This window comes from Mirounga angustirostris, unplaced genomic scaffold (assembly GCF_029215605.1).
Source record: "Mirounga angustirostris isolate CCGP_5_RB_7025 unplaced genomic scaffold, mMirAng1.0.hap1 SCAF_4, whole genome shotgun sequence".
Lineage (NCBI taxonomy): Eukaryota > Metazoa > Chordata > Mammalia > Carnivora > Phocidae > Mirounga > Mirounga angustirostris.
Window position 1 is genome coordinate 160,027,174 of NW_026991712.1, and position 17,079 is coordinate 160,044,252.

The 17,079-nt window shown below is 40.6% G+C and overlaps 1 protein-coding gene and 1 long non-coding RNA gene across 21 annotated transcripts in view; one reads left to right on the plus strand and one right to left on the minus strand.

Moving 5' to 3' along the window:
• The window catches only part of MACF1 (microtubule actin crosslinking factor 1), a 339,058-nt gene that overhangs the window by 134,627 nt on the left and 187,352 nt on the right, over positions 1–17,079 (minus strand). For all 20 annotated transcript variants that reach the window (XM_054512972.2, XM_054512971.2, XM_054512970.2 and 17 more), the window contains 10 exons: positions 14,902–15,054; positions 13,017–13,171; positions 11,763–11,889; positions 11,033–11,216; positions 10,445–10,614; positions 6,667–6,845; positions 5,861–5,999; positions 5,033–5,226; positions 3,908–4,070; positions 2,913–2,996 (listed from right to left, as the gene is read on the minus strand). In XM_054512972.2, the coding sequence (XP_054368947.2) occupies positions 2,913–2,996; positions 3,908–4,070; positions 5,033–5,226; positions 5,861–5,999; positions 6,667–6,845; positions 10,445–10,614; positions 11,033–11,216; positions 11,763–11,889; positions 13,017–13,171; positions 14,902–15,054 (1,548 nt within the window). The remainder of the gene's footprint in view (positions 1–2,912; positions 2,997–3,907; positions 4,071–5,032; positions 5,227–5,860; positions 6,000–6,666; positions 6,846–10,444; positions 10,615–11,032; positions 11,217–11,762; positions 11,890–13,016; positions 13,172–14,901; positions 15,055–17,079) is intronic.
• Positions 56–16,477, plus strand: LOC135364197 (uncharacterized). The gene is made up of 3 exons (XR_010410995.1): positions 56–238; positions 852–938; positions 16,231–16,477. It is a non-coding gene; the product is annotated as an uncharacterized LOC135364197 (long non-coding RNA).

A 17,079-nucleotide genomic window follows, 5' to 3' on the forward strand; every position in this document is an offset into this window, starting at 1 on the left:
GAAGAAAGTTCACTACATTTACATAGGGCTTTACAGCTCCCGTTAACTCAGGTAACTCACGCAACAGAATCATAGTACTTCATTGCTGGAAAGCATTTTGGGGTTCATTTAAACCAGTGGTTAGCAAACTTTTTCCTTAAAGGGCCAGATGGAAACTATCAGGCTATACGATCTGTCATAGCTGCTCAACTCTACCTTTGTAAGTGAAAGAAGCTGGAGATAATCAGTAAATGAAAGGGTAAGACTGTGTTATGATACAACGTCATGTATGGACACTGAAAGTTGAAGTTCATAGAATTTTCGTGTGTCATGAAGTGTTCTTCTTCTTTTGACTTTTTTTTTTTTAAGCCATTTCTCATGGGCCATGGAAAAACAGGTATGTGGGCTCAGTTAAGCCTGTGGGTCATAGTTTGCTGAGTCTTGAGTCTGCACTTTGCTGTTTGCTGACCATCCTTTTCATCTCATCCATTGGGAAACTGAAGCCCAGAGACAGGAAGTGCTTTTCCCTGATTAGTCAGTGGGGGAGCAACAGAGTCATCCTAAACCAGTGCTTGTCTCATGTCCCCGTGCTATGCTAACACTCCCTCTGTAATCCTGAGACTGCCCCCCTGGGCCAGGCCCTCTTCATGCCCATGTGGACGGGCCCAAGAGCCTCTTACTACTCTCCTGCTTTGTTCTCTTCCTAATTTATTTTCTATCCTGCCACGAGAATAACTTTTCTAAAACATAAAGATGACCACTTCGTTCCTCTGTTTGAAAGCTTACAAAGATCTAGAGCAGAGCTTCTCAAATACCAACATGCACACAAATCATCTGGGGATCTTACTGAAATTGAAATTCTGATTTGGCAGGTGGAAGATTCTGCATTTCTGACAAGCTCCCAGATGATTCTGATGCTCCTAGTTCTAACACCCCATGTTGAGGAACAAGAATAGAAGGTAAAGTGAAGAGACCTGGACATAGCCTTTCATAGGTGGGCCTCAACCTCCCCTTCTCCTTTTCCACAGTCACTGCTTCTTATGTATCATACACCTTCTAGCTACGCCAGCATATCTGCTATTTCCTCATATGATCATTATATTTCCATTCCTCTGTGCCTTTGATTAGGCAGTTCTCTTTGCCTAAAATGTCTTGCTTTCTGTTGTCTACTTAGAAAACTCTAGGCAGAAGGAAAAAAACACAATGAGTTCCTTAAGCAGCCTATAAAAAAAATAGTAGTAGTGGGGCACCTGGGTGGCTCAGTCGGTTAAGTGTCCGACTCTTGGTTTCAGCTTAGGTAGTGATCTCGGGGTCGTGAGAATGAGCCCTACATCGGGCTCTGTGCTCAGTGTGGAGTCTGCCTAAAACTCCCTCTCCCTGGGAGGCCTGGGTGGCTCAGTTGGTACATGTCTGCCTTTGGCTCAGGTCATGATCCCAGGGTCCTGGGATCGAGCCCCACATCGGGCTCCCTATTCAGCAGGGGAGTCTGCCTTTCCCTCTCCCTTTGTCCCTCCCCCCGCTCGTGCTCTCTCACTCACTCCCTCCCTCTCTCTCTCTCAAATAAATAAATGGAATCTTTAAAAAAAAAATTAAAAAACAGTAGTAGTAATAAAAAAGTAATAATAATAATAACAGGTGCTACCATTTACTGAATGTATTTTGTTTGACGCAATGTCCTATGTATACATTATCTCATGTAATGTTGACAATCACTCAGTGAGGTAGTTACTGTTCCCATTTTGTAGATATAGCAACAGACACTCTGAGAGGCTAAGAAACTTGCTCAAAGTCCTAAGCCTGGAAAGTGGTGAAGCTAGGATTTGAACTCAATTCTTCGTGATACCAAGTCTTCTGTTATTAACTAAAGAAATGCATTCATTCAAAAAGTATTTGTTGAGCATCTACTATGTACCTGTCATTGTTCTGAGTGCTCTACATATAGTGGAAAAAAAAGTTAGAAAAAAACCTTGCTCCCTTGGAACTTACATTCTAATAGGAAGGAACACAATAAATAATCATCTCAGGTCATTTTTATTTAAAGATGTTATCAGATAAACAGGGAGGGGGGACCAGATCATGCAGGGCCTCAAAAGCCATAAACAGCTTTAGAATTTTATTATGAATAGGATATGAAGTCACTGAACAGTTCTGAGCAGAAGAGTGACATGATTCAATTTACCATATTTCAACTATTATGAGATGCATATTTCCTCCACATTTTAGGCTCTCTAAAACTAGAATAAGTCTTACAATCAATGGTATTTGCATAATTGGCAGAGTTTCCTCTTTTTTAGTAGTGTATAAAATGATGTCTGAGAATCAGTGACACGCAGTATATTCTAAAAAGGTGAATCTGGCTACTGTGTGGGAAAATAGCCTGTGGGACAGGAGTAGAAGCAAGAGATCAGCTCAGAGGTATTAGAATAGTCTATGGAAATTCCTTACTTAGGTGGAAAACAGGGAAATGGGGGCAGGTGGGTGGCTTACAAAAGACAGACCAAGGACATACTGGAAGATGGAGCCAAGTTGTTCACAGACTGAACATAAAGTTTATGGCAAAGAGAAGAATTAAGGATGACTCTCAGGTTTTTTGCTTCAGCAAGTAGGAAAATGGGACACTATTTCCTGGAACAGGCAAGACAATGAGAAGTATATTTGAGAGGAAATCCAATACATTCTGTTTCTGATACGGCAAGTTTAAAAAACCTGTGGATCATCCAAAGGGTGACTCCTTGAATCAGAGCTGATGTCTGGTACCACTCTGAGCATTCCCAAATGTAGGGCCATGAAGAGTACACATCTGCATTAACTAGAAGATGGGGCCAGCCTCTAGTAGAAGCACTTATTTGTCCAGAAACAAAACCTACAGTGACAAGGAAGATCTTCCCATGCTGGAGATCCTTTATGTGCCTTTGGGGATATGCTAGAGTTACCTTTACAATAGTGGAGTATTGCTGAGAAAATTTTTGACACTGGTCCAGCTTTGTCTGATTCTTCTCGATTTCTGCAAACAGATCCTAGAAACCAAAGTATCACAACAACATTATCATTGTCCCTACTGTCGTCAAAACTGCTGAGCATTTATTATATTCTAAGGCAGTATTCAAATCTTAGCTACATCAGAATCACCTGCAAGGCTGAATAAAATACAGACTGCTGGGCCCCACACCTCCGGAGTTTCTGATTCGGTAGGTTTGGGTAGGGCTGAGAACTTGCATTTCGAACAAACTCCCAGGTAATGCTCATGCTACTAGTCTGGAGTCCACACTTCAGAAACCACCGTTCTGCATATTTTACATGTGTCACTTCATTTGACCTCAACAATAATAACCTTATGAGTGAGGGAGTTTGAACAAATAATGTAATATACCCACTTTATTGATGAGGAAGTAGAATACTGAGAGGTTAAGGAATTTGGTCAAGGTCTCATAGTGAGTGAGTGAGCCAGGACTGGAATCCAAGCAATCTAACACCAGACTTCATACTCTAAACTGTAATGCTACACAAAACAAGCCACACACACACACACACACAAAATCCCCAAAATGCTAACAAGTAAAAACCACTTCAAATAATTTTTGTCCATTCACATCTTTCCTGGTTTTTAATGCCCTGGCTTCTAATCCTAGTAAGATCACATGGAGTATCAAGAAACAAAGTGAAGCAAGATCATTTTAATCTGTCCACCTATGGTTTCAGTATACAGTCACTACAACTTGGGATTGGAAGGGACCTTACGAGTCTGTCTGGCCCAAATGCAAAACCCGTATCATCTTGAGACCATTCTGCTTGAACTCTTTTCAGAAGAGGAGGCTCAGAATGTCTTACCATTTGGGGGAAGCTTAATAGCTAGTCCATCATCTTCTTTTATGATGAATTAAGCCCCACGCCCTCCCGCCAACTTTCACCACGCTGCTGTCACACCCACCGTCTGCTGGCTGAGCTGCTCCGACAGCACTCTGCTATCCTCTGCCTGGCCTGGCTTCATCATTTCCTGCTGGGCAGTGGTTTCCTCAATCCATTTGATGAGAGTTCCATGGCAGGCTCTGTAATCTCCCAGAACTTCCTGGATACTTTCTAGCTCAGACTGGCTGGAGGAGCAAAGGAAAAGAAACTGCCATCAGATACCTTGGTACAAACAATAAAATAAATGGCGCAACTCCCTCCTTAGTCCCTTTCTCTAGCTGGGCTTGATCACAGAGGATACATCTTTTTTCTGTGGAAGGGCAGTGCCATGCCAAGACCTATGCTTGAACCCAGTGCCCTGTGGGGTGAAGGTGAGTAGAAAGCAGTTGTGCAAGCTAGCCTTGGAAACTGCCTGGGAGCCCAGCATCCCATGATGATCCTTGTCAAATTTTTACCTAGGTTGCCAAGGATCACCCGGGTTGTCAATAAGGTAGTACTGGCTGTATACTTTGGTTCCCTGATGACAGAGTACCCCAGTTATGATTTAGGGAGCGCTGTAATTTTTTGGGTTAAAGTAGTAGTTATTTTCTGTTAACTTCGGTAATAGTTTCTTATATCACTTTCGTTAGTCTAGCTAGACTTGGGATAGTAATTCAATTATAGAGAATCAATCCAAACTTAGGAGTTGCTAGAACTCCTCTCTCTATATATTTGCCTACCCAGCCTAGCCTCAGAAAGGTCATTTTCTATCTTTCCTACTCAAATCAGACATCAGAAGAGGGAGTTCAAGTAACAGAAATTAAAACTGAATTAGCAAATGAAAGTGGAAGAAATTCTGCAAAGCTACACTATGAAAAATGGCTCACAGTTGGATTCCTTGGCATCATGGCTTAACTAGATAAAAACTAGAACAGGAGAAGCATAGCTCACAGGACCATCCCTGCTGATCCAAAAGCAAGCCTCAGGTCTGCTTTGGTGTTGGTGGTGCCAATTTTCTGTCCCTTCTCTCATCCAGAATTCATATGGTCACTCACTTTGTACCCTTGTCTATCACTTCCTGCCTTTAAATAAGAATACACAGATATAATTCAATTTCTGTTTAAAACCTAGTCCCTGAATACGGAAAAAGGGTGAGGCCGCCACTCACCGGGTCTCCAGCTGGACAATGACCCGGTGCCAACGGTCCTGCAGCTGGGAGCCTTTGTCCTGGTAGCGCTCCAAATCCAGGTTTCGCTCTGGGGTCAGACGACTCAGCTGCTCTGCCACTTGCTTGGCCTTGGCAATTTCCTCATCCAGGACTGAAAACACTGAACTCTTGTCTTTCACATCACTAAGCCAGTGCTATATAAACACAGGCACAGGTTAAATATGTTCCATGCTAAAAAGGACATGTTTATAGCTGGCTCCACATTAGATCTGGAATTCAGAAGCTAGATCTTCTAGTGTTTGTGCGAGAAACACCTCCACAATGCTCACTGGGAGGCCAAGGACAGGCGGTACAGTACAGAGAAATGTGCAAAGATGAAACCTGGCTCTCCCACTTATAAGCTATGAAACCAAGATAAATTGTTTAGCCAATCTGAAACTCAGTGTGCTCATCTGTGAATGGAGATTAAAATCTCTTCCCTATCCACCTCACAGTTCTGTGAGAATCAATGAGATAATAGCTAAGTGATTTACAAACTTACAGTACCATCATGATTGTATCTGATTTAGCTGTGATTTTACTGGGGAGAAAAGGGAGAAGATAAATAGAAAGGCATAGTCCTCTACTTTCCCTTTCCAGCTAGACATATTTCTCAGTCCCAGCTTCTTTGAATCCACGTTAAAATATATTAAATATGATATTCTGCCTAGTTCAAATGCAAACTTAAAACACTGTCATGCCATCCAAAATTGCATTTCTCTCCTAATCCAAAGCAATGGATATGTTAAATCAAGCTCCTACGAAACTCAGAAACTCAGAGCAACCAACCCGTAATGTAGACCGATGGGACTCCAGAACTGAGAGATCTGCTGGTACTGCTTCTTCTTGACTCAGCTTGATTTCATAACCTTTGACCAAGAGTTCAGCGTCCTGGATGCTACGCACTATAACATCGATTGTCTTTAGCCTATGAGGGTAAAATCACCTACGTTAACACACACATTTTAAGAGCTGAGCCACAGAATTGGAGTGCTACAGAGAGGTTCCCAAACGTAACTGCTAAAATCAGTTTTACCATTACTAGATGATGACAGGGTTTCATAAAAACAAGAAAGCATGGCATACATGTTGCCAATTTAAACCAATTCAAAATAAAGTTCTTAGTGATACTGGGACACACATACACATGTGGTGGACTCATAGGAGAAACAACATGAGGCCAGAAACCCACTCAACACTATGAAAAGTCTAAGATCGGTGACCCCTCATTCATGGTCATGGTGGGTAGAGGGAAAACCTTCAAAGACTATATTTAGTTCAACTGAAAATTTTTATTTTTATTCTTTAGCGTCCCTTTTTCTTTTTTCAGAGGTATCTAAACAAACAGAAATGAGGTACGAAATAGTCCTAACACTGCAAATCCATCTCCCTTTCTGTATCACTGGCATTTCTTCGCTGCACCCCAATGAACCCACTCAATGTTGCCTGGAAGTAAAGCCAAAGTCTCTCTTCATGAGCACATGCTCTTCAAGACCTACAACCTCTCTGGATTGTTCATGAAACACTCCAGGCATTTCCCCTTCTCACCCCAGTGAAAACACTGTCCTTTGGATCCAAATCCTCAGCTTACTCACTTATTCAGATAGACAGTGGACAGACCATACACATGGTCCATTTTTTCCACCAGCAGATTGAGTTCTGAGCGCAGAGTTGGGACACTTGAACCAGATGGAGACTGATGCAGAAAGCTGTTGCATTTCGTGGAAACAGCATCAAACTCTGACCTCAGTTGCTGCAAATCCTCTTGGGTGCGCTGTCAGGAACAAGATACACAACAAAGATGGAGACAGAATTGAACAAAGAAATTAGAAAGACGTTCTTGTTTGTAATAAGCAAATACTGCAAACAACGTAAATGCCCACATATAAAAGACTAGTTGAATAAACAATGAAACAGCACTGAAGGGGGAGGATGGGAAGGACACACACACACACACAAGTATTTTCTGAACACAGTATTTGGACTATAGGTTAAAGACAAAAGGAACCAGAAATAAATGTTGAACTCCAGTTAGTAGGTCTAGTTTTTTTGTAGTAACACGAGTCAGCAATTCTAAAACTACTTATCTCTTCACGCTAGAACTGAGCAGTAAGTAAATTTACTGAGGATAATGTAAAGTTGGTTTTTCAGTCTTGGGGAAGGGAGTTACAAATATGAAAAGAAGAGAAGTTAGAATGAACCCTGTGGTGCTAGTTTGGAACCAGATGAAGATAGATGCATATGAATTCATACTTATGTCTGTGTGTGTGTGTGCGTGTGTGTGTGCATGTGAGAGATTGATAAATATGTTGATATCAATATATCACCTTTGTGATACATTCCCATATGAATATAATTACACATATATACACATATATGTATGTATATAAATGTGTGTATGTGACATAGGGGTGTTTTCGTATGTGTGTATGCATATCCGTGTTTGTAAGTATGTATTTTTCTAGTTCTATCGGCTGAGCAGACCTAGTAACAATGACACCCCAATAATAATGAGCACACTCAGCACCCAGATCTTGGTTTCTAAATAGTATTCTCCATCTAAAGGAAGTGGGACTCCTTGGAGAAATGGCTCATTACAGAGGTTGGGCTGGCAAAGGCCAGATGAACCTGGAATATTTTGTTTTGTTGAGAAATAAGAAAGCACTCAAAGAATGGTGGGAACAGGTTAAAATGACATAGATGCCAACTTGAAGGGACTCCCAATGGCTAAATTTGGGAAATTCTGAGTATCAAAATAAAGACAATAACAATGTATAAACCTTAAATAACATAAGAATCTGTAAGTCCATACCGACCTAAAGAAGGAAGAAAGGAGGAAGGGAGGCAAGCTCTTCCCTTTAGATAGAATAGAAATTTATTCTATTATAATGTAATAGTAATAATGTAAATATTAAATAGGAATAATGTAATGTAAAAGGAATAGCAGAATTAGAAAATCACCTTTTGGCAACAGTGATACCAATTAATTCAGTCAAGAATCAACACGAAATGCTAAAATAGTTGGTGAAGGTGTGATATAAAACAGGATATTTACATAGTCTCAAAGTACCTCCCCACAATATGCTTAGTAATTACAAAGGGGAAAAGAGCAACAAGCGATACAAGTTATCACCAGTAATGGGACAAATCAACATCACATGCCTCCTGATATCATGCATTGAGGACACAAAATCATTTCTGTAGTATTCCTGCCAAAAACATGTAACCTATATCTAATCATGGAGAACCCTCAGATAAACACAAATAAAGGAACATTCTACAAAATAAATGACCTGCACTCTTCACAAATGTTAGGGGCATGAAAGATGATGAAAAATTGAGAAATTGTTTCAGGTTAAGGAAATTTAAAGAGACGTAGCAACTAAACACAATGTGTGACTAAGTACTGGATTGAGTCCTGTCCTAAAAATATTCTTTGGTGTGGGGCGACTGGTGGCTCAGTTGGTGAAGCGACTTGCCTTCGGTTCAGGTCATGATCCTGGGACTCCAGGGATGTGTGCAGCAAAGTCCCACCTCAGGCTCCCTGCTCAGTGGAGAGTCTCTTCTCCCTCTGACCCTCCCCCCTCTCATGCTCTTTCTCTCATTCTCTCTCTCTCAAATAAATAAATAAAATCTTTAAAAAAAAAAACCCACATTCTTTGGTGGTGGGGGGGGGCGGGGGCATACCCAAAAAAGGCATTATTTGGTCAACTGATGAAATTTTAATGAAGTCTTAGATAACAGCATTATATCAATGTTCATTTCCTGATTTTAATCATTGTCCTCTGGTTACATAAGAGACTACCCCTGGGGCGCCTGGGTGGCTCAGTCCTTTAAGCAGCCAACTCTCAATTTCAGCTCAGGTCATGATCTCAGGGTCCTGAGATCAAGCCCCATGTTGGGCTCTGCACTCAGCAGGGGGAATCTGTTTGAAATTCTCTCTCTCCCTCTCTCTCTGCCCCTCCCCCCAATTTGCACATGCATGTTATCTCTCTCTCTCTCAAATAAATTAATAAACCCTTAAAAAAAAGAGAGACTACCCTTCATTTTTGGAAATGCACACTAAAGTATTTAGGGATAAAAGAGCATCATGTACAGAACTCACTCTCAAGAAAAGAAAAAGATTATAATGTACATTTATAGAAAAAATGATAGCGCAAATAGAGAAAAATGTCAACATTTGTGGGATCTAGGTGAAGGCTATATGACAATAAAAAATTTTCTGTATACTGAAACTACTTCAAAATAAAAAGTTAATCCAAAAAAAAGAAAGTCCTTCAGAAGAGCTGAATATGAACATTTCTTGAATGTTCTATTTTGCTGGGACAAACAGATTTCAGATGACTACAGAAAACTAAAGTTTCAGTATGAAAATTATAGGTTTATATGATCAAACAAAATTATGCTGCCCTCTCATCCTCTTCTTCGAGCTTAGGAATAACTGAGGAAGGTAAGAAAAATTACTCCTCCTAATTTAGCCAGTCCGTTCCATTCCTTTAAGCTCCCAGATCAATCTACTATTCTTCATAGAGCTCTCTCCTATGGTCCCAAGTAGAAATGGTTTAGCAATACTCTAAATTTCTATAGCAATGTTTGCTTCTAAACCTGCAAATACCAATGGTACTATCTTATGATATCTCTTAAACTAAAGGTCCTAATTGTGACTTCAACATTTTATCCTGAAGTACAGCAAAAGCCAAAAGTGAGGACTTTGGCTTACTCTCTTTACATGCCTATAAGCACGTAACAAAGCCATTAATATTTGCTTTTACTTCAAAAATACTACTCTACATTTTGATGGCATTTCACTTTTCCAGGAAACTCATTATATATACTATATCACTTAACTTCCAGAAGTTTTCCAAAATTTAGGAAGTGATACAGTTTGGACTCATGCATTATCTCCATTTTTTAAGAAAGGAAACTGAGATGAGAGTTAACTTGCTAAAAGTCAAGTGTGCATAAGAGCCTAGAGTAGAATCTGAGTCTTTCCTTAATATTTTTTTGTATCCTATTGCTGACAGCAACCATGTCACAGAAAGTAACACATGCACATCAGGGATAGAGCAGAAAGCAGCATCTCTGATAAGTCGTCTTAAAACATGTAGCCCAAATGCAGTGCTTAGAGCAATGTGCCAGTCTGTTTGCCTTCCCAGCTGTGCAGAAAACTAATCAACAGTCAGCAACACAGTGGGAGCTGAAATCATGCTTTGCCATAGATAGAAGGCATCTGCAGCCTGCAAGGAAGAATTCTCAAGTAGGAATGCCATGAGTCTACTGCCTTATTTCTTAAGCTCCATATTGTCTTGCCATCCAATTCACTCTGAAAGCATTTACACTGCAGCCAGCACCCACCCTGCTCTTCAGGCTTACCTCTTGCTCTGCGATCCTTAATGCATTGTCCTGCCGGGCATCTTTGTCAGTCCTGGAACTGGCTGGAGACTGAATTCGTCTGACCAGCCGCTGTTCACACTCCTCCAGGTGTAGTCGGATATTCTGCAGCTCTGAAATGTACATCTTGGCCACAGTTTCCTCTTTGTCCTCTGTAAAATGCACAAGCACAGGATACCATTAAGCACCACAACAGAGATCAACAAACCTGAGAACAGATTCACCCTTGGATAGAGGGCAGCACACCTGATATTCCACAAATGAAAGCAAGGCCTTATATGGGGGGAACCTTTCGCCTGATCCTAAATTCCCTGCATTATATACTCATCTTTAAGGATCTAAACATGTCCACAAGAAAACGTGACACGTTGACTAGCAATAATGAGTGAAATAGGGCCTCTTCGTCCATGATCTGATTTTGAGAATTCATCTCTGTAAGTTTTTCCCTATCTCAAGTTTTGACCCACTCAAATGGTAAAAAGGTGGTACTTTCTAGTCTCCATGAAGGTCTAGTAGCACCCTTCAGGGCTCTCAATCCACCACTCCTCTCCCTTTTCCCAAGGCACACACCATTCTCTATGGACTTCATCAGGTGCTGGAAGTGGGTTTTACAAGCCTCCACCTCCTCTTCCAAGCGCAAACGATCAGCCACTGAGAAGAGCAGAGAGTCACGGCTATCCTGCAGGAAGTCTTCATAGTGGGCCTGGAGGTTCTTCATAACCTGGTGGCACTCCCCTGGTGCTGAGGATCGAAGCTAAAGAGAAAAAAAAAAAGAAGAAATTTCAGTAGAATGGGAACATAATACTTTCTCTATTTCTCCTTTTTATTGATGTTTAACATATATACAAATCAGGTGCACACACCATAAATTGCAAACATGTTGATTTCTCAGAAACAGAACTTATCCATGTAATCAGCATTCAGATCAAGAAACAATCTTACCAGCACCCCAGAAGCACCCACGGTCCCTCTGGACACAATCCTTCCTAATGGTTAATTCACCAGTATTCCTCTACTACATACACACTTACACAAGAGCCACTTGTCCTGCAGAGTGAGAAGGAGCCTACAACCTCGGTTGGCCAAAAAGACCGAAGATGCCATTTATCTTCATCAGGAATTTCCTTGACCATTCAGGCTGCTGTTTTTAGTTCTTAGGACCCCCTAATCCTGAAACACTATCCCCGACTCCACTCTACTCCTTTTGGGTGGGTAGGAGTCTCACAGTAATGAGAAAAAGTTCCTTCTGAAAAAAGCTTGCCAATAGGACGTGAGCCTGAGGTAAGGCTTTCACACTTACCTTTTCCAGGTTCCAGGTCTTTATAAGGTCAAGGTCCTTCCTCAGATAGTTCCAGGAGATAAGGCTTTTGGTGTTAACATGTAGCTGATGCCAAAGGGACATCACTTTCTGATAAGACTGCTCCACCCTAGAAACAATAGAGAACCTGGCTGTAGCTTTTAAAACTTGAGCTCCACATTAGAGAACTTCTGGGGGAAGATGTGATTGCCTTAGCAGAAGTGGGTTTGTAGGCTGAGCAGAGAAAGGCAAGGAATCAAATACTAACAAGACAATCTTTAGAACAAAATTAACTGAGATATTCAAACAATCTGGATTTACTATAGTATCATGTCTATGATGTCAGCATATGTTCAGGAGTCTTATAAATGTGATCCATATATAATCACGAGAAGTGAGAAGATATATCCATGAAGAGAAGTAATAGAGAAAAGTAGAAATAAAATAACCCCATCTGGAATTGTTGAAAAATGGTAATATCAATGCTTAAAAAGTACATTGCTGTGGTCTATACATTCACAAAACTGCTAAGATGTTTGAAAGTTAAGAGTAACTTAAAAAGTCATCTGGCATATTAAAAATAAAAAAATAAAACTGCAGTATGAAGGACTGGAGAGATTTTTTTTCTAAAGCATCCCATGCCTAATTCAATCTCAAATTCTGGAAGACTTACAAACTCACAAATACACAGACATATTCAACACACATACCACATTACCTTGAATTTCTTCAAGTCAAGAAATGTGAGATACAAAGAACAGGATGCAAAACTAGAAGCCAGGACTTAACTTAAATAAGAGACCTTAAACCCATTAGTTTATCTTCCCTCTCCAAAAATCCCACTAAAATTTCAGTGGTATCAAAATCAATAGTTGAAAATAGCAAACTAAGGAAAGTAGGACTCTAGGGTGGGTGGGTTTTATCATATGCTTCATGGTATAATTCAGCTTTTAAAAATATGTATGTATATGGCATTAATAAAATATAAAGATGAAAATTAACTATCAATATAAAAATCGGTCTTCTAAGAGTAAACTGTTTAACTCAAGAATGATCACTGAATATCTCAATTGAACATCAGCACTTACTGAAAAGCTACAATGTAGCTGCCAGTGAAAGATTTGGTATCTTAATTGGAGGCCTTTCCCAGAAGAAATTTTAAAACCTTGCTGCTCTGTTTAAGATCACAAATGCAGATTCATCCCTCCACCAGCTTACTCAGGCCAAGCAGCCCAGGTGGCAGCTGAGCGAAGTTACCTGGTAGCCATCTCAATGGCATCCTTATTGGGTGAGGGGATGAGGAAACAGACCGATGGCACCATCGCCTCATTCCCTGTGGGGCTGATCACCTTCCACTTGGTCCGCTGTGAATTATCTTCCAATACACACTCATCGTTCTTGCAGATGGTGATCTAGAGAGACAAACTCACAAGTTATTGCTAACGGATAAACCAACAACCCATTATGATATTATGAAAGTTATAAGGAGACTGTCTTAAGACCTCCAGGAGCTATCTCTCTGCATCTACAACCATCGGGGTAAAAGTTAAAGTGACACGATAGAGGGGAGGAGGGTTGGGGGGATGGGTTAGCCTGGTGATGGGTATTAAAGAGGGCACGTACTGCATGGAGCACTAGGTGTTATACACAAACAATGAATCATGGAACACTACATCAAAAACTAATGATGTGGGGCGCCTGGGTGGCTCAGTCGTTAAGCATCTGCCTTCGGCTCAGGTCATGATCCCAGGGTCCTGGGATCGAGCCCCGCATCGGGCTCCCTGCTCAGCGGGAAGCCTGCTTCTCCCTCTCCCACTCCCCCTGCTTGTGTTCCCTCTCTCCTGTGTCTCTCTCTGTCAAATAAATAAATAAAATCTTAAAAAAAAAACAAAAAAAACTAATGATGTAATGTATGGTGATTAACATAACATAATAAAAAAAAGTTAAAGGGACACGAATAATCATAACTTTGCTCTTGTGATACTCCCTCTTCCTCCCTTCTTGTCGTCCCACTCAAATCCCTGAAAAGGTTTAAGCATTTTGGAATCATCAACTCTTCCCCTGGGGAAATAAGTAACCAACATTATCATCCCCATTTTATAGACAGAAATACTGAGACGCAGAAAAGTGCCAGACAAGTTCATTCCTTTGCATTACAAATATCTACTGCGCCTAGTATGTGCCTGGAATTTCGGTGGGCCACTGGACCTAAGAATGGTAGAATGGTAAAGTGATAAACATGGTCTACATTCCACACATTCTGGTGGGGTATAGAGTTACAATACTGTGTGGAAAATGAAATTTACCAAGGAATGCATGAGAGGGACAATGACCCAGTCTTGCCTAGAGAGGTAAAGAAAGATTATTCAGGACCTTGAAGCCACAGTAAGGAATTTAGGAATTGTAGGAGGTAAGCCGGGGAATAACTTAACAAAAGAGATCATGCTGGGGGGCACCTGGGTGGCTCGGTCGGTTGGGTGGCCGACTGCTGATTTCAACTCAGGTCATGATCTTGGGGTCTTGGGATTGAGCCCTGCTTTGAGCTCTGCTCTCAGCAGGGGGTCTGCTTGAGGAGTCTCTCTCTTTCTCTCTCTCCCTCTGCCCCTACCCCGCTCATGTGCTCTCTCTCTCTCTCTAAAATAAATGAGTGAATCTTAAAAAAAAAAAAAAAAAGATCATGCTGGTGGAAAGATAAAGAATGCATTGAATTGGGAAGGTGACGCCATGATCCAAGTGAAAGAAACGGACGGTCTACCTTAGGGTAGTAGCTGCAAAGACAGAAAGAAGTACATCTAAGGGATATTTATCTACAAGTTGATACTGATTTGGTAGTCCTACCAGTTGTAGGGGATAAGAGGGGAAAAGCCAAAGGTATTGCTCAGGTGCTATAAAGTACCATTTCTGACGCCACTTAGGATATGGGGCGGATGATGATGCCAATCTCTGAGGCAGGAAGCAGGTCAAGACTGTAGAGTTCGGGTTTTTTTTTTTTTTTTAAGTATGTGTAAGTTCTAATTAAAACAAAACAAAACAAAACAAAATCCCTCTACCATCGGACCTCTCCCTATCATAACCCTAACCAAAGGCTTTGCTTCTCCCTTCCTTTCCTCTGGAGTCAGAGGCGCCCCTTCCATCTCCTCACCTCTATCTGCCGGTAGTCACAGACAGCCTTCACAGAAATGGTGCTCTTCAGCACGTGGTCGGGACTTCGTGGCTTTAGCTGAACAATGGTTTTTGATCTCCCAACAAGACTGGCAACGGAACTCTTGGACTGTATCAGCTGCTCCTTTTCATCCTACAAAGTGAGAAGAAACACAAGAAGACATTAACGTTGCTACTCAGGGTGACTGAGTCAACAAAGAAAACTGAGTGCTCCACTCCCTCAGAGAATGTCATTTCTCAGTTAAGCAGGGACCCGTGGTGGAGCCATCTTAGAAATACAAAGATAAAGAAACAAGGAGAGGATATTTGTCTTCTACCAAGTGCTTTTGTACTCAAATTGTTCAGCTTTCTCCTTGTGCCCTTTTCAATGAATCATGAAGCCACATGCAAAAATAATAAAAACATAAAACAAAAAGAATTGCCAGCTGCCAAATACAGATAAACACAGCTAACACAGGATTTCCCCAAATAAGGTTCAGAAAGCATGGAAGTTTAAGAACAATAATAACAACGTTGCTGTTGCTATTATTATTATTATTATTATTATTATTATTATTATTATTCGCTTTCTTACTGGTAGAAGCCAGTTCTTGCCTTCTGCTTAGGAGAAGCCAGAATTGCGCTCTTTAAGAAATTTTTAAATAATTATACCTCCCAAGCTCTACTACTAATATTTTACTTTCTTAAATTGAGTCAAACTTTGTAGAGAAAGATCTTGCTCTTCCACCAACAATTTATAAACTGATGCTGTTGGTGAAGACATCATTACAAATGATTTAGGATTTACCTTTTCGTGTCTTGCTGTGCCACAGTCACGTAAATTTGACTAATTTGAAAGAAGTATCATGCAAAATTGAAGCTCCCAAGTCTCTGCAAACCCCATTATCTTAAAAACTAATGAACTTCTTGCCCACAAAATTGGTAGCAATCTACTACCACTTGTGTTAGAGAGTAAAAGATAACTTTCATGTATTACCAGGATGTGTCAAGCCCATTTTGAGGTATAAAAAGTCCTTAGAAGAGGGCTTTCTTAGGATGGAAGTAGATGTGATGAGAGTAAAGAGTTAATAATGTTAAGAAATGCCATTAAAGAATTAAGAATATGCAAGTAAAGAAAAAGAAATGCTTAAATAAACTACCTGTGCCTGTCCCCGGGAGCATGATTGGAAGAAATACAACTTTAACTTATTAGTTAAGAAAGAGGAATGGAATATATCAGGGAGACAGCCACACTGTTCCATACTTGAGAGCTGGTCTACCCATTTCCGTGTCCTTGCAATAAAGATGTCAATTTCTGTCTAACCCACAGCCAAACATCTCAAGTTCCAGAGACCAAGTGCTCAGCGTGGTAAAAGTTCTGAAAAGAACCAGAAGCCATGACAGATGCTCCCGAACCTGACGGACAAGCTGAGGAAAAGCTGAGGAGCAGACTCAGGTGACTTCATGCCCAGATGACGCCGCCAACCCGAGGCCCCTGACCTGGAGAGGAGGGAACAGAGCAGCGACCCTCGAGAAGAGAAGATAGGACAACAATTGCAGAGGAGTTACCCTAAGACAGGAAGGTACTCTGTGGAAGGGAGGAGATAATAGCCAAGGATTATTATATTCCTCCTTCATACTTGAAGGACCTCCAAGAGAGACATTCTAGAGACAACAACTAAAACGTCAGGCTTTTATCCTTCATTCCAAGTTAATTAAATTAACAGATTATTTGCCCAGGTGAAACACTGAATGTGAACCCATTCACAGGTTAATAACACCTGAAAGTGTAAAAATAAATCAATAAATAATCAACTAATGTTCACAAATACCCAAGTCTCACTCAAGAAAAAAATGACGGTTTTGGGTTATTCTGGTTCTCTTACCTATAATTTTCTACTGAAATGAGAGTCCCCTGCTTCTCATATAGAAAAAATAATTTCCCTATTACATACTCTTCTATCTTAATTTGGGATGTAGTTGGAGCCTTGTCTTGCCAACTCTGTGTAATATACATTCAATACATGTAAACAGTCCTGCTCTGATTTTATTACCAGCATTCCTGAAAGAATAATTCATTGGAGAAAATGAATATAAAATTGATTTGGATTAAATACTAGATACAAAATTTTTTTAAGTTAATATTGCTACATATAAATATTGCATGATATCTAAATAA